This window comes from Parasteatoda tepidariorum, chromosome X1 (assembly GCF_043381705.1).
Source record: "Parasteatoda tepidariorum isolate YZ-2023 chromosome X1, CAS_Ptep_4.0, whole genome shotgun sequence".
Taxonomy (NCBI): domain Eukaryota; kingdom Metazoa; phylum Arthropoda; class Arachnida; order Araneae; family Theridiidae; genus Parasteatoda; species Parasteatoda tepidariorum.
The window spans coordinates 4,901,921-4,926,171 of record NC_092214.1 but is presented as its reverse complement, the minus strand read 5'-3'; the positions used below and the strand labels follow the sequence as shown (position 1 = coordinate 4,926,171).

Genomic DNA, 24,251 nt, shown 5'->3' with positions numbered 1-24,251 from the left:
TATATATATATATAAAACAAAACCTACATTTTCTGACCTTAACTCTGTATATTTTATATAAAATTTCTGAGATTTATTTTTAAAGAATATCATAGTCCTTATCAAACATTTCTGAAAAATTACAGAGCAGTATTATACAGCTATGTATCCGAGACCACGCTAAGCATTCGCCGCAATCATAAATTTGACGAATAAAATTGTGTTTTAGCGAAAGCATTGGCGAATGATTTTTTCCACTGAAAAGAAATATATATATTTAACTCGATCCTCAAAATTAAATCAAAATCATTTTTTCTAAACAAATAAGTATTTTTTATACGATTGCAGTAATTATCGGTAGATGCGCTGCATAACCAATTAGAATTGGATCCAAATAATATAAGCTTGGAACAAACTACTGTAAAATAGTTTCTATGGGGGAAAATATTAATCTTATGTTTATATGTATGTATGCATTTATATATGTATTTATATATGTATATATGTATATGTATAATATACTTATTATACAGCAGTACATTTCCCTTTAGCGTAGTCTACCCTAAAATGAGCAGTGACGTGCGTATGGCTGAAGTCATATTCTTAGCCATAGATGGAGCCTCTGAAAAATAAGAACGCACCCTCTGCTTTAAATTTGCTTTGTTTCGCCAAGCAGGCTTGCTAGTATTTGGCAAGGGGCATTAGAAACAACACAAAAACCTTGAACATGTGGGAGTCAAAACAAATGACCTCATAATTATACTCATTATTGTTCCTCATTATTGCCTCATTGTTCCTCATTATATTCCTTCTGTTACGAAATTAAACACAAAAATGTCGGAATAGTTTTTTTTTTCTTTTTTTTTTTAGTTTGCGTAATCGGATTTTAAATAATCAAAATCTAAGTAAAGGAAATACAGTTCCAATGGGATAATAGTGAGAAAATTTGAAGAGCAACAAAGAGCAATGCTCTATTTCGCCACGTTTATTTTTCTGCATTACCAAAAAATTTGAAAAATAATCATTTATTTTGTGAATGTTTTTTTTTCAGTGTGCTGCTTTACAAGCTGTAACTCAAATATCAGACATACTTGAGGAACAGGCAGTAAGAAAAATGGTGCTGCCAAGGACCAAACAAGTGTTTGATAACAACTCAGGAGTTAAGGTAAAAAAATAATATTATCTTTTTTTCTTAATATGGGCAGCTTATCTTGTTTAATAATGCATATGAACTTTTAAGTCTCAATAAGTTATGATAAAAGTTTTTTTTTCTCGTTTATTTTAAAAACTCTAAACCGCTGATCTGTAATCTTGAATAAGTTGTCGTTTTTTATAAACGTAATTAGTGCAAGTATTAAGATATAGCTTTTCTTCATACGTTTCGTAAAAAATGTGATAAACCTGCATCATTAACAATACATTTTTGTGGAAGCATTTTCATGGGCTTACGTTATTATATATTTAAAAATAATTAATTCTTGAATATATGTAAAACTTTTACATCTTGCATTTGCATAGATTTGCATTTTTTACAGAAAAGTCAAACAAGTATGGTAGGAGAACAAATTTGCCAAATAAACTGAAAAAATTTTCCTTAAGAAGACAGTAATCATAGATTAGTTTATGATTAAAAAAAGTACTAGAATGATTTCTATAAGCATATATAGACCACATTGAAAATCTAATTCGCTAGAATATTAATATGCGTTTAACTTTTTTAATAAAATTTGAAACTTAAAACACTTCAAATCTAAGCTTCTATGCTTACTAAAATTCTATATTTTAAAAATCTCGCATGCAACTCAAAGTTTCCTTCGTATACCTTTGTCTGAAATGACAATATAAGATAGATAATTAATAAATATTCTGAGTGACTTTTTTTCAGAGAATTATTGCCCCAAAATTGTCGTTTTAGTTTTTTTCTTCTGATTTTCTTAGTTTTTTAACTTCTGATTCATTCACTGTCTATTAATTTTCCTTTTTCCAATTCTTCTTTGTTATTCTGATTAATACGATTTCCATGACTACAGGGCGCCTTTTCAGTTTTGTACGTTTTCGTTATCACTGGTTTATACTTCAATGTCAGCTTTTAATTGTTTAATTCTGTCATATTGAATGCCAAACTCTTGTATCATTAAATTCTACATTCAATTCTATTTCGATGTTTTGTTTTTACATCTATCTCAGTTTTTACTGTTTTGCTTTTCTTCAATACACGTAATGTCTTTTTGTGCTTGGTGCAGTATAGTTGCTTCTGAAGCTTATTACGCTTAAAAACTTCATTTAAATAAACGTACAAGAAATATACCATTGTTTTTTTTTATAGAAAAATAGCTTTAATACAAGACGATTAAAAGAAACTAATTATTCTCTTAATAAAAATAACAAGCCCCATTGAACAAACAAATAAAATAACAAGACCAAACAAACAAAAATAACAAGCCCCAAAATAAATGTAAAGAAAATTTAAATCGCTTCAGTGGATGCTATATTAATTCCTGCACGAAATAAAAATTTGATTGTTTAATAAAAAAAATCATGTTTTTCAACGAAACTGTTTTAAACAGTTTTTAAATAATTCATAAAAGTTATTTCGGAAATTATAAAACAATTTCAAACTGATGCTAATTATGCGTCAATTAGAAAGGATTATTGATACATTTTCTAAGTGAAGATGCATTAAAATTAGCACTTAGTTCGAAAGAACCCGATCATTAGAACTAAAGTTATGCTGTGGAATATATATATATATATATATATATATATATATTCACACNTATTTATATATATATATATATTAATTTTGCACCGCTCTGTAAACCTCCAAGTTAGGCAACGTAAACCAGTTCTACGCATGAATTAATTGCAGCAGATAATTCTTCTAGCGTCTTTTTCAGGATAAGAGCTTTAAAAAAACAAAAAAGTGAAAATAATCGGAAAGAATTAAAGCCGTCTAGCACATGTATTCATAAAACTTATGAGCAGCTTACAAAAAGGGCGGACATCCCCATCTAAAGTAAACAAGAAACTGACATTGCCTAGCAGATAGCACGGGAAATTGTCATGAGTATTAGAAACTCTAGCCAAATTCGTTGAAACTTATTACACTAACCAAATTTCATTTGTAATTATTAATAATATTATTTCTTTACATATTTTATCATTTACATAATTATCATAATATTTTATCATTTACATAATTATTATAATATTTTATCACTTACATAATTATCATTAACATACATAATTACATAATTGTCATTTGCATATTTCATTTGTAATTATTAATTTTATCATACTTGAATAACATTGTAATGAAGATGAGGAAAAGAGGGATTAAATTTTCAAAGAATTCTTTCGAAGATAACAACTGAACAGATGTTGAGTTCTTGAAAGCATCTGATAAAGAAATCTTTTGTAAAAGTTTCTGCACGAGACACTCCTCCCATAGCAGAGGAAAATAACTTGGAAGTTTGATTCCTGAATCGCAGTTATTATTTTGGAGCAGTTTAAAATCTTCTAAACATCCAAAGATTTAATTGATCACTGATCAAGTAACTTTATGTAAATATATACAATATTATACGTATAATTGAAAGAAATTTGCTTAACCATATTTCCGTTTTATCTTTTATTTATTTATCTTTGATAACTTTAAGATAAAAATCTTAAAAATATAATTTTAAAAAAAAGCAAATGATAAAAATAATGGAAATAAATACAAGAAAATCTTGAAAATAAAAAAATGAAGAACAGAAGAAAAAAATTATGACGTCGTTGCTGCAACCTGCAAGCCACGCGCAACTCATAAAGAGATGTGAGTTACGTTGATTTTTAATTAGTAATAAGCTGTGACGAAGTATAATCGGTTGGAGAAAATCATAGTAACTCCTAATTTGCTTAAAACTATTTATGCATTACAAAAAAGCAAATTTTTTTCTTCAAAATATTATTAATGTAATATAAAAGTAAGTACATAACAAATTTGACATATTTTGAATCATCGATAGTATTGAAATGGCAAGAAAAATCGGTGTTGAGTCGTTTTTCTCGAAATCTTTCTTGAAGCACTTTCGTTGTTTGTTTTTTTTTTTCAATTGTACGGCAGAGATATTCTAATTAATTAGTGCAGACGGCATTTTAAGTTATAAAAGCGGAGTCAAAAGCGTACTTTTTCTGAATGAGCATACTTCTTTTTCGACAGATTTGGATTTCTGACCCCCAAAATGTATGGTCCCTATCTTAATGACTTTGATCGAATGATCGTATCTTCAACTTCGAGGACTCAATCTTTATGGTTTGAGGGGTTGGCCTCAAGTGTGCTAATTAATTAGTGTAGACATTATTTTAGGCTCTGAAATCGAACACAAAAACGTACTTTCTCTGAATAAATATACCTTTTTTAAGACGGATTCGGATTTCTGTCCCCCAAAACATAGGGGGTCACCCCAATCTGGGAAGTGTGGTCCCCATAGTTTGGTCAAGAGAATAGTCCAAAATTTGACCTCTTAAAGTGAATTTTATTTCCTTCGTATTTTTCCATATTTTTAGAATTTTATAAGAGTCAAACATTTTATAACAGTCAAAAATTTAAAATTTCAAAAATTTAAAAGAATTCAAACAATTTTGCACACAATTATAAAATTCGTATATCCGAAGATAAATTCCATGCAAAAAATAGTTTTCAGTAAATACTTATTATTTTTGTTATTTTATTTAATAACAGTCGGAAAAGCTGGAATTGTAAGGTATAAATTTTCTTACATCATTTTAAAGAATGCAATTTTATATGGCAAAATACAAAGTTTCAGCGAATTTGGTCAAATGGTTAATGAGAAATTGAATTTCAAAAAAGTAGTATCTGTAAAATTACATTTCCAAGGATCTATTCGATAGATTTCACTCAAATTTTGTACATAGCCATATAGAATCTCATTATTTTACAATGTTGTAAAAATTACATACCTTATTGCCCAAACTTTTTTCGACTATTATTAAGTTAGATAACATAAAAAGTAAATGTTTAATGAAAGCTATTTTTTACGTGGAATTATCTTTAGATGACGAATTTTATAATTGTGTGCAGAAATTTTTCTTTTCGCATAAAAAGTTCTAAAGATATCGAAAAATATGCATAAAGTGAAATTAACATTAAAGTATTCAAATTTTGATCACTGTCCTGACAAACCTATTAGGATCATATTTCCCGGATTATGACCGTCCTTCAACAGCCGACCCAATTTTGGGTTTTACGACTACTAATGTTCAGCTACGTAATTTTGAGCCCAAGCCAGAAAACAAGAAAGCTCCTGGATCATGTAATGGGAGAAATTTGCCTTCATGGAGGACTTTTTGATGGAACTAACCCACATTTGCTTTACATAGAAAGGAAGACCACGAGAACCTCCCATGGTTAGCGCGACGGCAGAAATGATCCATCTACCACTGAGGATAAATTTACTTCAGCATTGAGGTCGGTGTAAGTCGGATGCGGAATTCGTATTGACCAACCATCGCTGGGATTCGAACCCGGTTCACCTCACTGAAAGGTGAATGTTCTATCCCAGAGCCATCACGGCTCTTTCCTGATTGCGGCTAATCCTTATATTTTGGGGATCATAAATCGGAATCTATTGAGAAAAAGGTATATTTACTCAGACAAGGTATATTTTTGCGCCTGATTTCGTGAATTAAAATATCACATATTTGAGTTTATCTCTCTGAACCATTAAGATTGAGTTTTAGAAAGTGAAGATCCAATAGGTATCATAAGTTATTCAGGGTGGTCCGTTTTGCTCAGTGAACGCATATTTACAAACGACAGGGATTGAAAAAAAAATAGGCAATTTTAAAAAAAAACTTTAAATTTGTTAAGAACGGCTATAGTCCTTTAACTCTCTCAGTGTGAATATTTTTTAGAAAGAAATAAACTATTCTCAGAATCATCAAAACCATTTCCTTTAGGATTTTAAATAAAGCAAAGACATACCGAATGATGATTGATGACAACAAGGAACAGCAAGAATAGAGTGCTAAAGAGAAAACACTTCTCTGAGCAAGGTCACCAGTAAAAGGCCACAAACTCACCTGAGATTGCATTAACGATCTCATCTAAACAAAAGAAATAAAAATAAATGTTTCTTCCCATAGGATGCCCATAAATGCTGCTGGACATTATCTCAAAAAGACTAAGAGAGTCCTTAAGCCTGAGGCTTGATCATTTTTTTTTTCTTTTTCTAAGACAGTGTTTTTTTCCGTCTCTTAAGAAAAAGTTGTAGCACTAAACAAAACTTGATTAACTTTAGTCGGAAAAATTGTGTTTGCAATTAATGGTTCATTTATTTTAGATCCAAACCATCGTTAACGAGAAAAAATAATGATTCGTTTAAAGAAGTAACAAAATCAACAAATCAATATTTTTTTTCTCTTTTTTTTATGTGAAAAAAAAGGTTTCATTAAACTTGTTCTTACTAGTTATCAAAATAAAAGATGAGAGTTAATAAATTCTGTAATTAATACACTCTCAGAAATAAAACCATTACGTTAAAACTATTCACCAAAATTTAAGCTGTATTTGGTTACTTTTGATAATCATTTCGCCGCAAAATCGCGTAATTTTTGACGAAATGAGAAATCTCTTATATTTGACGAAACACCTCCGTCACTCATATGTCAATCTCAGAGAATTCTGGGAGTTATTTTGGTATGGCACAGTTAGAACGATTCAAGTGTTTCGTGCGTTCAGATAATTAGCATTCTTTAGAGTCCCCTTGCCGTCAGATTACCCATGGGAGGTTTCCGTTGCTTTCCTTCCCTTTTAACGCAAATGCCTGTTAACTCCATCGAAAAGTCCTCCTCGAATGAAAATTTATCCCAATACTTGATCCAAGAATTCCCTTGTCTTCTGGATTGGGTTCAAAATTACAAGACTACGGAGTTAAACATTGTAGTAGTAAACACAATATTGGTAGTATTAAACGCAACATTAATAGTAGTGAACACAAAACTGGGTCAGCTGTTCAACGACGGTCAGGAAAAAAAAGAGAAAATTAAAGTTTGGGTTAAGTTCCTTCAATAAAATGCATTTTATTTCATGTTTTTTTTATCTCTAAATACACCAACTGAAACAATCATGACTAGTTTCATATTATTCACTGCCTATACTTAAACAGAAATCCATAATAACAGTTGCAAAACTTAGAAAGAATTAAAGTTATGACAGTAGCAGAAACGATAACAAAAAATATTCTAAAAAATGCTTTTTAAGACGTAGCTTGCAGACATGGCCTTATCTAAGTTATTTTCGTGATAAAAATTGGCTTAGGGAACTGAAACAATCTGAGTTTTTTCTGCTTCATACAGTGCGTCGATAAGGTTTTCCATTGAATGGCAAACACAACTAAATTTTATATTAAAATTATCAATTTCATTCTTTATCTTTTTAACATGGAACTGGGAAAATAGATAGTATTTAAAATAAGACTATTCTATTTCTGCTTACAATAACATTTTTTTAAGAAAAAGTTCACATGTTTAATAGAAATAATGATCATCCAAATAATATGTTAGTTTAAGAAAATAGCGTTTTAAACTCCTCGGGTGATGCTTCCAAAAATGATCTAAAAGCCCCAATGCACTAGACGAAATAGCATCTTGCATTCAAGAATAAAATTTTTGAATTTGCAAAGAATAATTTCCACTTTAGAGCTTTATTCATTTTTGAATCTACTTTATGCTCATGAAAAGCTGTATCCTTTGTCAAGTAATAAGAAGCAGAAAGGTTATTTTAAATATTTAAAAAAAATTTAATACGCTGCGTTATAAAAAATATTGTAAAACAATTTCAAGAGAAACTACTTTAAAATACTTATGATACAAAACGTTGTGAATCAAATGATACAAAAAATGCACAAATATATTTTTCCAAATCTAACAAGCAAGAATTAAGGACAATATTTTTCTACTTTGAAACAAAGTTTTGTAATTTTTTTATCCTTGTTCTTCTTTAAAATCCGAATTCTTTGACAGAGTACATTTTTTTAGTATTAATATTAAAAATTCTTTACATTTTTCAAATTAATTATAACAATTTAATAAATTTCGGTAAAACTAAAGACATTAATTTAGTACATTTCTGTAAAAGTATTTGAAATAAATAAGTAAATTTCTGTATAATTCATAATAAAATTTTTAAAAAAATCTAATAATAAAAATAATTTAGTAAACTAAAATTGATCATTTTTGTAAATTTCTCTAAGATTAGTAATCAAATTAATAAATCTTTGTAAAATTTATAATAAAATGAATATATTATGCAAAATTAGTACTAACTTTGAAAGTGTATGCTGCTAAAATGATTAATTTCTGTTAAGAATTAATTCAAAGATAAAATTCATGTGCAATTCATGGTTAATTAGAATGAAGAATATTCGCAATCTATCTAAATTGTTAGCGAAGTGAAAGACTGAGCATTAAAATTAATAGAACCATTTCATTGAGAGAATTGGAACCAACGAATCATAGAGTAATTGAATTGATTAATGATTCGAATATCTTTCGATAAGACTCGGATGTATTAATAATATTAATTTCGCGCGTTGTTGTTAGAAATGACCCTTTCATAATAATGATAAACATAGTTTATCATTAAATAATCAAATAAAGATAAAATGTTTTAGCTTATCTACGATCGACTAAGAAAAATATTTTTTTTCTGTTCTTTTCATAGGAATGTGCAAAAATAATTCAAACATTATCCGAGTTTATTCAAGCTGATCAAAGTTATTTGTTTTTCTTCTACGTAACTTTTTTAGTGAATTACAATTTTCTTTAAAGAATATATTCTAACACTCTGTTAACTTTTATTAAAAAAAATTCTCAAAGTTTTTAGAACTTCTTACTCTCACTTCAATAATATTTTATTTCAATTTATTATTTTAATGAAGGTTGTTATCTCAACAGATGCTTTTTCAAAAATTTTGTAGATAATTTTTAATAATTTTAATTTTTACAGTGTGCTTCGCCTTTTCGATTTCAGTTTAAACAGAACCAGTTAGAGTTTAAACAAAGAATATCACGCACTTCATGATCAGGTTACTTAGATGAGTTTGAGAATGTTAAATTTTTCAACATAATTATAAAATAAGAACCAATTAAGGGCAAATTTTTACGCTAATTTGCATCTTAAAGGATATTTGAATATCATTTCAAGTTTAATAAAAGCAATAACAGATTGAACGTATAGTTTAATAGCATAAGAGTGATATCTTCTATATTGCTCTAAACTTAAAAAACATTACATTCTCAAAATAATCTTAAATGCTCAGTGTTCAAAGTTAAGTCAGATAGGGAAAAAAAGGAATAAGAAGAAGGTACCTCAGAGTTGTAGAAACCCATACTTATTTAAGAAAATCCAATAAGCTGCTTCGAAACATGTGCAATTTTTTTTCTATTAAAAGAAAACTAAGAAAAATCAAAAAGGAAATAAAGAAAAAATTAAGTTCTTTGACGGTAAATCTATTAAAAGCAAAATTTATCCGTTTGACTTCGGCACAGTTATGTAAAAAGAAAACTCAATTAAAATTTTAATTTTACGTTTAGTAAGCAGGGGTCATGAAATTTAAAATTTAGTGCTTAAAAATTTATAAAATATATATCCAAAATAAGGACAAATTCATGCTTAAAATCTAAAAAACTTTTATGTCACGCTAACAGCTCTACAACAAATTGTAAATCATCTATTGCAAAATAGTTTTATTTTCTAACTCAAAAATTTGATTGCCTGTGTATTGAAGTACTATAGAAAAAAAACCAATGAAATAGAGCTAAATTTATTGTTTAATAATGAATTTTTAAAGAAAAATTCTAAGCATTTTTACTTCTTAGACTTTAACTTTTAAATTAACACATTTTTAACTTTAGATAAAATTTACATACAAAATTTCAAAGAATTCTATAATAAACTTTTTTGTGATGTGTTTTAGCGTAAAGAGTTCTTTTGAAAAGCAGCGTTCTTCGAAAAATACATTTAAAATGCAAGAAAATTCAAAGATCAAAATTTTAAAGAATTTTTGAAAGCTAATAAATTAAAGATCAAATATGGATAATAAAATAAATACATTTTCGTTGAAATTGCAGATTTTCACCTGTTCTGATATAAATATTTAGTTAAGTTTTACAAATTATTAATATCTAACAAATGCTATTTTTTTATTCCAAAGCAAAACAATTTCAAGTATACGGCAAAAAGAGTACATAAATTTGCCTAAGGATCTTTGATTTCCTAAACAAAAAGTACAAGAATAAATAGAGAAGTTTGAAGTTTTCGAAATACTTCATTACTATTTTGAAACTTCGGTTGTTATAGCTTTTTTTTTTATTCAAGAGCAAAACTATTTTAAGTAAACGCAAAAAGTCGACATTAAATTTGCTTAAGAATCTTCGATTTCCTAAACAAAGAGTACAAGAATAAATAGTGAAATTTAAAGTTTTTGAAATACTTTATCTCATCTTCAGAATTTCGATTGTTAATGTTGTTTTTTTAATTCAAAAGCAAAACAATTTTAAGTGTATGGCAAAAAGTCTACATTGAATTTGCTCAAGAACCTGAATTCCTAAACAAAGAGTAAAAGAATGTATAGGCATACTTAACAACATTAGTTCATCATAACTTTGCTTTTATGTTCTGGTTTCTTTGATATGCCTTTGTGTGGCTTTGAAAATAACTTCTTGAAGAAATCGATAATTGTTTTAAAGAAAGATAGTTTTATTCATATGTTAATGGAATATAGAAACTGAAATCCACTCGAAAAAATATTAGCTCATCTTTTAGTGAAATTATATCAAAAGATTTTTTGAGGAAATGAAAGGAATAATGAGTTATTTTAATGATAATCTATTCATTTTCGGTTGGTGGAAATAATTATTTAATATTAGTTTATTTACTTATATTTTCCCCCTGAAGTGACATAAAAGTTTGTAAAAAACTTTATTTTTCTTTCAATCTCATTCACGCAATTTAAATAAAAATTTTAAATCAAAGAATATTCTAATTTGCTACCAATAAAAATAAGTTCAGGTCTCTTTAAAATGCATATTATATATATATATATATATATATTTTAATTNTTTCCAAGAAATTACTTTAACGAACTTCAAAGAGAAAAGGAAGAAGTATTAATTTACCACACTTGAGTAAGTATTTGCTGTACCATTATTCTTCATTGCATATAAAGAGTCAATATTAAATCATTTAGACACCCCAAAAGTGGCTCTATTTTGTAAACCTATAAAAGGTCCTACTACATAAAAATAAATATTTGACCAGAACATAAAATCATTCTACAACCTATTATTACGAAACTTAAACACCTCAGTCTCTGTCTGATATCGAAAGCCCTTCTAAGACCATTGTCTAAAAATATATGGACCATTATAAACTTGCAATCAAGGACCAGTTTCGTATTTAAATCTATTGAACCGGGAAAGATTTGAAATATTTTAATAATATACATTTCTGTATCTAGTTTCTTAATGAGTGATTTACAATACAAACAAATCTACCATTTATAGATCTTTCTTCTTTAGCTCATTTTTGTTTTCTGTTTTTCAAAATAGTTCAAGTACAATATAAGCCTTCACGTTTTGAAAAAATAATTTTCTTTGTCTATTAAACTTCTGATAGTTCATATAACATTTTGGTAAAATTGTACAGGATTGAAATAAATTTTTTGCTTAGGATTATTTATCATGAAATAAGAAAACCACTGCGTAAATGCTTTGTCTTAAAATCTGAGCTGATCCAAATAATTTGAAAATTAATTACTTAATAGAAGATTTAGGCACACATTGCTTAAAAAGGGAAAATTGCTTCTGCTTTTTGGGGTAATACGGTATCCAGCTTTTTGGGTTAATACGGTGTGATTGGGCTAGAAAATTAAGCGACGTAAAGGGCCTTAAAAATTTATTCTTATTCTTGATATTGCAGGATGTTAGATTGCAAAAGCGACACTATCAGCTACATTTTAGAGTTGGCTTAGAAGATGCAAGGCACAATCCACTTAAACACTCAGTCCTTACCCAATTACTGGAAATGATAACTACAAACATTTTCACCTAGGACCTTGGTGGCTTAGACGATAGAACGTTCGCCTTCCAATGAGGTGAACCGGGTTCGAATCCCAGCAACGGCTGGTTGATACGCATCCACACCGGATCGCACCGACCACAGTGCTGACGTAAAATATTCTCAGTGGTTGACGTATCATGGGTTAGTCTCCTTGCCGTCAGGCTAACAATTGAAGGTTTTCATGTAACGTAAATGTGGGTTAGTTCCATCAAAAAGTTCTCCACGAAGGCAAACTTCTTTAAATACTTGATCCAGGAGTTCCTTTGTCTTCTGGATTTCGTTCAAAAATACAAAGCCATGGAGTTGAACATTGGTAATCGTAAAATCATAATCTGGTCTGCTGTTCAACGACGGTTGTAAAATAAAATAACTCTACTTTTTTGACGACGGTAATTTGTTCCTTCCGTTAGATATTATTAGGAAATTCTCTTGGTTTCATCCGGCTATTAAAATAGTTTTAATGGTTTAATTTCTACCAGTATGATTTTTTTGCAGTTTCACACGTGGTTGAATGAAATACATGAAATTAACGTAAAAAAATCGATTGTTGACTACTTTTTTTTAATCTCAATTAGTGCGAATAGTTATCACACCATTCTTGATAGTTTCATGCTTCTGATGTTATTGCAAGGAACACTTCTTAGTTTCAAACTGACCAATAAATTAGATTAGAGAATTTTATTGCTATGATTGATTCTTTTCTGAAATATGTGATCAAAACAAAGTTCGCGCTAGGGAAGAGCTAAAAAAATAAAAAAATATTGCAAAGTTTATTTCGAAATATTAATTTGGTTAAGTATTTAGCTATGGAACAAAAAATAAGAGATTTCTTTCAAGGTTGAAAGTAGTAATACTGTAAAAAGAAAAAAAGAAAATGAAAGAAAGCAAGGCTTTTTTTCTCTATTATAAAGCATGTTACACTTTTTTACACGCTTTTTCAATTTCTTATATTTAATTGATGCTGTAAGTTTACGTTCATTTTTCTCCATTTTCATTACCACCAATTTTATACTATTTCAATATTTTCTTCAGAAACAAGAAAATACAGCTTCCTGATTTTTTTTAATTTATTTATTTACTTTTGTAAAGTCAGCTACACTAATGTTCGATTCTGAAATTTGAAAACAAACACTTCAACTAATTTATCTCAATTTGTCTCCCTAAATTTAAAAAGACAATTACTTTTATAGCTTTATTTTAATTGTTTGATGTATTTATTTTATAAAAAAAATGTCTAAAAGAAAATATACTTAATTTAAGTTTTGGAAATTATATTCACTTCTTAAAGCAATTCATTATATTCAATTCTAGAAACAAAGTGGTTTTTCAATTTTAGCATATTTTAAATATTTTATTTAAGATGAATTTAGCATTGAAAAAGCCCAAAAATATTCAAAATAGATCCTACAGTTTTGTAAACATCTCAATGTTCCACGAACCATTATAAAAATATCCATTAATGATAAACTCAAAGAGGAATAAAATTATATTTGAAATTCCCATTTGTCTGAACAATAGTCGAGACTTATATCTGTGATACGATTTTAACTTTCCAATTTTAGCAAAGCAATAAAACTAATGTATTAATTTTATTAAAAATTGTCCAAAAGAAAATATACATAATTTAAGTTTTGAAAACACTTCTTTAAACAAAAATTATAAAAAAGTAGTTTTCCAATTTAGTATTATTATTTTATGAATTTAGCAATGAAAAAGCCTAGAAAAGTTCGAAAGAAATCCTACAGTTTTGTAAGCATTTCAAAGCTCCACGAACTATCGTAAATATATCTATTAGTGAAAAACTCAAAAGAGGAATAAAATTATATTTGAAATTCCCATTTGTCTGAATAATAGTCGAGACCTACATCTATGATTTTAGCTTTCAAATTTAAGCACAGTAATAAAACTAATGTATTAATTTTTTTTAAAAATCCAAAAGAAAATATACATAATTAAGTTTTGAAAACACTTCTTAAAACAAAAATTATAAAAGAAAAGTGACTTTTAAATTTTAGTATTATTTTAAATGTTTCATTTAAGATAAATTTAACAATGAAAATGACTAAAAATGTTCAAAACAGATCCTGCAGTTTTGTAAACAATTTAAATTTCCACAAACTATTATAAAAATATCTATTAGTGAGAAACTCAAGGAGGAATAAAATTATATTTGAAATTCTCATTTGTCTGAACAATAGTCGAGACCTATGTATATCTGTGATACGATTTTAGCTTTCAATTTTTAACACAGTAATAAAACTAATGTATTAATTTTTTTTAAAAATATCCAAAAGAACCTATACATAATTGAAGTTTTGAAAACACTTCTTAAAACAAAAAATAATAAAAAAGTAGTTTTTAAATTTTAGCATTATTATTTTATGAATTTAGCAATGAAAAAGGCTAAAAATGTTCAAAACTGATCCTACAGTTTTGTAAACATTTCAAAGTTCCGCGAACTATCATAGATATATCTATTATTGAGAAACTCAAAGAGGAATAAAATTATGTATGAAATTCCCATTTGTCTGAATAGTAGTCGAGACCTGCATCTATGATTTTAGCTTTCAAATATTAGTAGAGTAATAAAACTAACTCCCATTTCAATAATACATCAAAATGTTAGCAACTCTCACCTTGAAACTTACATAATATTTAAAGGAACTTACTTACGAGATATTATTTAAAACCATAACGTAGTTCATCGTCGACAATCCCTCTTAGTCTCTTGATAATTATCGATTGAACTAATGTATCTTCCATTTATTCAAGAATTGAAACGCTTTTGTGAAGACAACTGTTAGCCGGAATCCTCAGTTTCCATTACACGCCGTTATCATTTCTATTGGCAACAATTACTTAAGAGGCTCCAATTTAAATTCCTCTGCCCCTGAGCAAAGATTTAATTCAATTCCTATCGAAATTTACGGCCTTCGTTTCAATAGTCCAGTGAGATGGCTAGAGTCATGTTAGAGTTCAAAGTTAGCTCTGTTAGTTTCTCAATATTTCGTGCCATGAAGACGCATTCCCTAATTATCCTCTGCGCTTATAATAAATTATGACAACCTAACATGTCTTTGGCATTCACGGTAGGTATTTGGATATGAAACAGTGGATCAAACACCAAATTAGTCGTAAAATTAGGAAATTCGCACTGTTTATATGAAAAATGTGAATAAATAGAAGAAGAAAAAAACCTGGGTCAATATAATAGTTTATTAATTAACAGTTTAAAGTTTTATTTAAGTTTTCACTATTACTTTGTTTCGACTCTTAGCGTCATCAAAAAATTAATTCATAACTCTGATAGAATGTGGAATAAAGTTTCGGGCAATACAATTTCAGACAACATTTTACACTTTTTTATTCAATCAATGCATAAGATATAACTTAATCAGTAAAAGAGTTTGAAATTGAAAAATATTAATTGCGATATAACGTTAAAAATCGTGTTCAATATATTGTGTCGTAAAATTATCACTAATGTAAAAGGGAATCTCGTTAGAAGCATTTAAGTTGTTAGTCAAAGGCTTAATTTTTCAATCTTAAAAGCTATCATGCAGCCAACAATCAGTCCCAAACTTGATTAGATTTTGAATAAATTTGAGTTTTAAGTCATTTTTGCTCTGTAAATAAGCTACATTTTACTAATCTTAATATAATTTTGATTGCTGATATTAATAGCTGGGGTATTAACAAAATTTTATGTCAATGTGGTCTAACGTATATTGGATAAACTAAATATACCCTTAAGTTTCGTTTTAAAGAACATGAAAGTTATGCTCAAAATTAGGAAATTAACACATCTTCTACCGCTCCATATAGTTGGAATTCAAATCACACGTTTGAGTTTTCATCTGCTAAAATCATTCAACACTGCTCTTCATCTATCGAATTTGATTTTTGGGAGGCATTCTATAGTTTGAAAAATTCTAAGAATTTAGTTAATGATCTTTCTTGTATCAAATTGTTTTCCAAATTGTCTCCCTTTTTATTTTTTTGTTCAAGCTTGTCCCTCTGTCCTTATTGGTAAAACTGCTTTACACGTGTTTGTCTCTTTTCTTTCCTTTACATCATGTGTTGTTTAGACACTGAGGATGGTTCTTGTTTATGGAACTTAATTTATAGTATGTCCATAAATGTACTTTCATTTGTGCTTTATCCACGTTGTTTTTTACTTATGGTTTATCTCTTATGTAACTTTTAAGCTAATAATACAAGAAAAACATTTAATTAAAAGTATCATAAATGTCATCTAAGAAAACGAAAAATATGTCTGCACAAATTGACTTAAGGAAGATTAGTAATTTATTTCAAATAAATCCTTGCATGCAGATGCACCATGAAGAGACTCATTGAATAAAATATCAAACAATAGAAATTTAGGCAAAATTTTACAAATGCTTTATTGCAGTAAAAATATAGTTTAGCTAATATAATATTATCAGCAAAGAAAATTGATCTTATAGAGCATTAATTGTAATAAAAAGTAAAAAGTGGTGGTCAATGCATTTCATTGCCTAATTATCACTTGAGTAAGGATAAGTTTTGTTAGAAACAATACAGTTACTATTCAAAGACTTGATTCTTCAATATTTAACCTCTGTGATGCAACTTATAAAAATTTTATATCTAAGACAAATATTAAATAACAAAATTTATCAAAACACATCGTGTTTTAAAAAAACGCAACATATGTTTTTACAGTTTAGGCCAACAAATTTGAGTATTTATACCAAAAAAATCAGATTCTTCTAATGTTGCAAACGACTTAAACTTAATAGTTTTAAATCTTCCTTTTGCTATATGAAACATATATTTTCAATCATATGACTAATTATTTTTGAATTTTAAAATTAAACTTTACCTCTGTCATCTTATACTGACCTTTTTGCTAAAGATTTTCGTTTCTTCGAGAATTAAAAATTAATTACTTTCGAGAATTAATTGCTTTCATCTCATCGAGAATTCGTTTCTTAATCTTTATGCGATTAAAGAATTGAATAAGTAATTAATCTAAGCAAATTCATTATTTTGTGTGAATCATTAAAAACAATTACTTATAATATACTATTACTAATTGAGTCTATTAAGTTAAGTAATAATTATCATTTTTTGGGGTGTGTTACATTTATTACTTTGATGATGATTTGCAAAACTTTATTCAGATGGCGATTTATAAATTTATGACTTGATTCCCTTTGAAGACTATTAATAATGAAAATATTTGCCTTATGCTGTTAAATATTAGCTTCAGGATCTCAAAAAACCCTAGTCATTCTTCCTGTTTCTATTTTGCAAAAAGGAAAAAAAATTTAAAAAGGAAATGTATTTTTTGTGAAAAGGAAAAATATTTGACTATGAAATATTCAGTGGTTCTAAATAGAAAAATAAAAAATGAAGCTTCATAAAGTACTAAAAACAAATTTACTGTATTGTTATGAAAATTTAATGACAAAGAAAAATAAATTACCATATGGCTCATAAGCTTCATAAATATTCATCCAAACTTTAATCATGTTTTTTACTTCCTTTATAAAATAAGAAAAAAATAAATAGTTTTTTCACATTTTAGATTAAATATAATATATAAAAGGTAAATATTTATTATCTTTATAACGGCTTTACAAATCACGAAATTATATTGCCAATGAACAACTGATTTCTACAAAGCTTTTGCAAGCATACAAGAACTTAATTTTAAATATTATAAAAAATATTACTGAATTTATAACGTTTCATTCATTTATTACTAAAGATTCTTTTTTCAATTAATTATTACGAATCATATGAGACTTTTATCCATGCAGTTAGTAAGTCCTAAGTATTATTATAGTCATATGATACTAGCGCTTCAAATTAAATAAATATACGATGCATGTTGAGCAATTAGTATCCCTTTTTAAAATAAAAAATATCGCAGTTCAAACTCTAATTAAAAGATTGTATTTGTATTGTAATGTTTGCATACTCTATTTAAAATTTCAGAATGTATTATAATCAGTAATTTATTTTTGACCCATGTTTTACTCAGAAGTTTTCTATTAACACAGATCCAGAAATGTCCTGTTTTAAGAGTGTTGTATATAATTTTGATGTTATTTGTTTTGTATATATATGTTCTAATTTATCACTCTGCTATTTTTTCTATCACTTATAATTTGCGTTTTGTTTCAGAATTATTTGATATTTATATTGTTACTTGATATAACTCATACTTGATATGTACATTAAATTTAATTAATGCACACTTCAATTTAAAATAATCTGCATGATATAGTATCTATGAAAAAGTAAAAGAGAGCATTTCGTTGCTGTTAGAAACTAGTAAAAGGGTGTGTATGTAGCATAGCAATTGCATTCTAAATATATTGCTACATTAAATAAATCAATAGTTTATTTCGTTGTACAATTAAAACAATTTGAAATATAATGCATACTTAATAATCAACTTCTAATTACCAATGTATTATTAAAATTAATATTATTGTAAACAATAACTCTAAATAACATTTCACGCAAATATAATCCATACAGCGAGATTTTATAGTGCTATTTTTAGAGTAAGTTATCCTAAACTACCCAAAAAACACCGAAATTTATAAATAGCATGTGTGATCATACAAGTAAAATGATTTTCCTCAAGAAAAAATAGCTTTTTATTTAAATTGCATCACTAGAAAATATTTGCTCGCAAACAACAATAAGACAGAAAATAGGTAAGTTTAATGAGTCTTTAATATTATATATCTCAGTACAAAATGCATTTTCAGTTCAAAGAAATAATATATTGCAACTTCATTTTAACGATATATTTAATTTTATTTTTAATAATATTTTTAATCTTTAATCTAAAACTACAACCAGATGTATTATTAAACATATTTCCCTTATACTTAATTCATGTACAGTGTACGAAATAAAAAAGATATCACCCTGAATAACTTCCGTTCTAATGAGCAACTCAAAAAATCAAACAGTGTGTTTTGTTTTTTAAATGAACAAATTCGACGTTTAAACTTTTATATTACACCTTTAACTTTAAGTAAGTTCGCTTCTTTAAAAAGTAGGGGTTGAAAAATTTTAGTTTCGTTGAAACTATTTTGCAACTTTAGAGCAATTCCCAAAATATTATTATAGTGTAATTTGTTATCAAGAAAATGCCTCATTTTATTAACCAGCAAAAACTGAAAATTTAAAATTGAAAAAGATTCCAAAGCTGTACAATTCTTAAAATCATCATCTGATTTTAAATATGTAATAAAAAATACGTGATTTTTGAACCTACTTTGTTAAAAAAAATACACAGAGAGAGGATTAACCTACTTTTTACAGAAACTATGAATACAAATTATTAGCTTAGAGTACTTGAAAATCCGATCATTAGAACGAAAGTTATTCAGGATGATATCTTTTTAATTTTGTGCATTGTACACTGTTACATACAAAAATACTTATTGTTTTCAGACAGTTTATATTTTTATATAAGCCCAATAGCATTTCAATAAAGGTAAAAATAATTGGTAAATTGTAATTGCAATTTTTCTCGATTAAAAATTATTTAGTTAAATAAAAATACCTGTGAACTGAATGCATTTTTGTAAAACATAAGGTAATTGAAAGGTAAGTGATTTTTTATGTATTTTTCCTTCTGTGTAGTGGGTGCATGCATGCTGATAATACATGAAAGCAGTATAAGTTGTCAGCAATATTATAAATGGTATCACAGAAAAATAGTTCGCATCAAACTAAAAATACAAAAAAAAAAATTTTGTCATTCTAAAACTGCTATTCAACTTTTGCAATTTGAAATATTATTATGCTTAAATTCTGCTTCCATTTTATATTGCTTTTAATTTTTTTTTAAAAAGTAATAAGTTTTTAAAAGCCTAAGATTTGAAGATTTAGTACTTGATGGATTTTATAATCCTTAATTGTTAATAATTTTTTTAATTATTAGTATAAACGTGACATTTTCCAATATTCTTCTTGATTTGTTGATTTTATTATTTTGGAAGAAAAGTTTCTTTTCCAACATTTAAATATTTACATATTAAGAAATATAACCATTATATTAATTGAAAACAAAACCTTGCTCTGTTCTGGTTCATTAGAAGTATTTTCTAAAAAAATATTCTCAAGGAGACTTTTGGTAAAATAAAATAATGAAAAATAATTTACTCAAACGGAAAAAGAGTAATTTTATTATTTTCATTCTGTACACTATCTTTTTTTTTAGATAGTATCAAGCTAAGATTAATAGCAATCTTATTCCCTAGATAAAATTAAGCTAAACGAAAGAAATAAAACAAATTCCAAAAATAAAAATATGTTAAAAGTTCTTTTATAACAATAACATTTTATTCTACGGTCTTAAATTTTTTTTTTTTTCTTTTTGTTTTTGTTTTTTTTTTGGTTTTTGTTTGAAAATGCATCTAAAGAACTGAAGAGATGCTTAAAATATTTTTAAAACCTAATGTTAGTTTACATATTTAATTTTCTTTAGTCGAGTCCCGAAAAATTCTTCAACACCTTGAAAGTTGCTTTCCCCTATGACGCTGCCATCTGTAGGAGTAAAATCAAACTACTAAGAAATATATTGATTTCATTAAGATTTAGTTTCTGAAATTATATTTCAATCATATTATTTACTTTAGTTCCATACATTTTTTTCATAAAAAGAATGCATACAAAATTGCATAATAAGAATCAATAAACATAAAATATAATAAGAGCTGCTTAATAAATAGATATTTTATTTCATGAAACGTTAAAATATCAAGTCGTGCCATCCAAGCAATGCTAAGTTAAACAAAAAATTACATTTGACATAATTTTCCCAGATATTAATTTTATTTTATTCATTTTATTTTATATTTTTTTCTGTAATGTAAATTATATTTAATTTAAAGCGCATAAATACGACTTGTTGAAGCATGCAATTAATCTAAAAGCAAAGACTAGCGAATTTAATAGTGCATGGCGCCATCTATTTGTTAAATTAAAAAGCATAAATTCTAAGTTTTTCTTTCTAACTTAAAACTTGTTTTTTTTTTCAATTTCACTTTTACTTTAACATTCAGAAATTATTACCGAAATTCCCCATTGGGTGCATGTGACTTAACTTTAATATAAAATGCAAATTTGTAAACTTTTTCTTTTTCTTAAACTCGCTTTTGCCAAAAAGCAAAAAAAGGAAGAAAAAAAACAGCGTGCTCATTCATTAACACTCTCTTCATGAAAATTCCTCATCAGCTGCATGCACCCATTTTCACTACACAAATGGAATAAATGCATTTATTTCACTGAAATTGACAATATTTCATGATATTGAATCTCTTTCATAAAATTTAATCTACAAATACAAAAAAAAATTTTTATCAAAAAAAACTGTAGATTAATTGTATGCTTCCATGTTAAATAAAAGTTATTACATTCTTATAACACCCTGGAACATCTTTATGTTAAAAAAAACGATGAAGTTATTACAGCGTTATTATGGAAAAATTTTTTAAATAATCTTAGAATAAGAAGTATAATAAACAAAAAATAATTACGCATTATTATTAAAACTTATGAGTTTCTTCTTTTAACCTATCTGTGTTTCTGGTGTCCCTTTTTAGAGGCGGTTCAAAAAATACATCATGAGCTTTAAATATAAAAAAAAGGATTTTTTTTCATATACTATTCAATTTTTTTACATCTTAAAATAAATTACTTTTAAATTATCTTTTCTCTTAAATTTTGTCAATAACGGCACGTATCAAGAATTCGATCGATAATAAAATCATTTTAAAAAATAAAAAAAGCTCCGAACGCGACTTAGTTTTCACAATAGTTTATCTGTTTGTAATTAATTAATTACTTTCGGTGTTAAAGTGATTCTTATTCTTTTTTATAATTAATTTTTATTCAAAAAATATTACAATAAATATAAATATAAAATACTTTTTCCTTAGAATCCTTCATGAATCTAAATTCTGTTAGGTAAAAATCTTGCATTGCTTTTCAAATGTTTATAATGTTTCTTCGAAAAAAAACAAGGTTTTCAGAGATGTTTTAGTAATTAAAACTAATGTTCAAATTATTGTTGAAAAATTATTTTCTTGCCACCAATGGGTTTACTTAAGCATGGCTTTAAACACAGCGCAGTTTAATAACATTTGCAGTAAAAACTACACTAACTTAAAATAACGTATAGTTTTAAACTTAATACTAACATTTAAATGTCCATGAACGATTTTTGGTCGATATAATTCATACATTCATATCTTTGAAGAAAAATTTTGAAACAGCGAAGTGATTTGGTTAAAAGAGTAAAAAAAACAATCAAAATCTAAAATACTTTTTAATTACATTCATTTGTTTTATAAAGAATTCTTTTCAAAGTCAATAGTACAAAGTACACGAAATGCGATAGTAAAGTTAACCTATCGATGGAGTAAATTTTTTGCTTTTATTTATTATAAGTTTATTTATGCAGCACCATGCCTTAATAATTAAAAGCTTTTATATACACACAATTATATGAAATGAATAGAACCTTGTGCGAACGAGTCCGCATTGCTTGGCCTTTGTTCAGTTGTGGGGTTCATGTTGTTTCGACGCGTCTAACTCTTGACAAATGAACCAATGAACAAATATTACTCTTGACATCAGCAGTTAAATAAATAAAGTAAAACAAACAATGCTTTAGCGACAATAAATGTTTGCATTTATAGATTCTCTTGTAAAGGGAATCGAAACAATAAAAAGAGAATTATATTAAAAAAAATATATATATTTTTGAATCGGTTAACTATAAATTCTGAATTGTAATTAATAATAAAATTGTGATGTTTCTTTTTCCCTTTATTATTATACAATCGAAATTTATTTTTCAAATTCGTTCTACATCTAATATGTAACTCTGAATTTACAGCCTCACACGCTATACCTCGATTAACTAGACTATCAAAATAAATACTTCTGGTTAACTGTCACCACAGTGATCTTACTCAATGCTGGGATTCGTATTTAAATAATAATTCTTCAAAAAAAATTATTTCTAAGCCTGATTCGTGATTCTGATTTTTCTATGAGTAACTATTTAATTTGAATTCTTCATATATAGTCTTTCAGTAACAAAGAAAAACTGTTCTACTTATCCTTAATCTTATTTTTTAAAAGAAATTAAATATGGATTGGATGTTTTATGCTTTATGTGTGCATTTTTTTCGCTTTCATTAAAAAAAATTTATGATACAAAAATATCACCATTCGAAAAAAAAAATGTTTTACAACACATCAAAAGTAACAAACCCTTTAAGGTGAGAACATTTTCAAATAATAAATGGAGTATATTGAAAAATTAAAATATTTTTAGTTTTTCTAAAGTGGAATTATAATACATTTTTATTCCTTACATTCATTAAATGATGCTCTCATGTTTATCAGCATGCTTTATATCATTTGCATACTAGATTTATTTCGTATTCATAATTGGAATATTGTTAGTAAAATATTGGTATTTGTTTGGTTTGATAGAAATCCCTTTAATAACAAATCATGGATTATTACATTTTTCTATAATATATTTGGACAAACATTTTCACTTTATAAAAAATTCTTCAAACTTTACGACACGTAAATTTAAATATCAAGTGATATTCTTTAAAATATTAGGATTACATATTCTACTTAACTGTAATAAAATTTTAAAGCATTATTGATTTTTGTGATGATGAAATTTTAATAGACTTTATCAAATTTGTAAACATAAATATATTTATATTAAAAATTTGTTCAGAAAATAAATTAAGAAAATCCTTTTAATAGTGTTATTAATGGGAATAAATTCTCAAAATATATATCTAATGATTGGTATGTGACTTGAAAATCTATAGGATACAGACATGCAATATTGCTGACAAAATATTCTTCTAAATTATTTGAATTCACTATTTGAAACAAATCAGTTTCTAGCCTTGCTTTAAAATAATGATTGAAGTTTGTAACAAGCTTTAACCCCGAAGCACTTAAAACTCTTCTCGTCGTTTATCATTAAAATTTCAAACGGAACAGCATTTCCATTAATTAATTGTTATTTCACTAAGAACTTTACAACAAAAGAATATTTCAATAAATGATATGCTGAAAAGATGCT

General features: G+C 26.8%; 1 protein-coding gene and 1 long non-coding RNA gene across 6 annotated transcripts in view; one reads left to right on the top strand and one right to left on the bottom strand.

The window, feature by feature from the left end:
- The window catches only part of LOC139427147 (uncharacterized), a 24,718-nt gene extending 1,838 nt beyond the window's left edge, over positions 1-22,880 (bottom strand). Inside the window, exons 1-2 of one of the 2 annotated variants that reach the window (XR_011638305.1) lie at positions 22,650-22,880; positions 5,969-6,090 (exon numbers count right to left, since the gene is read on the bottom strand). This is a non-coding gene — a long non-coding RNA (uncharacterized lncRNA). Of the gene's footprint in view, positions 1-5,968; positions 6,091-17,579; positions 17,639-22,649 lie in introns of those variants that run through there. The other variant, XR_011638306.1, reaches the window with a different exon arrangement.
- The window catches only part of LOC107440096 (SCY1-like protein bma), an 811,210-nt gene that overhangs the window by 756,395 nt on the left and 30,564 nt on the right, over positions 1-24,251 (top strand). For all 4 annotated transcript variants that reach the window (XM_071187972.1, XM_071187971.1, XM_071187973.1 and 1 more), the window contains one exon: positions 1,031-1,144. In XM_071187972.1, the coding sequence (XP_071044073.1) occupies positions 1,031-1,144 (114 nt within the window). The remainder of the gene's footprint in view (positions 1-1,030; positions 1,145-24,251) is intronic.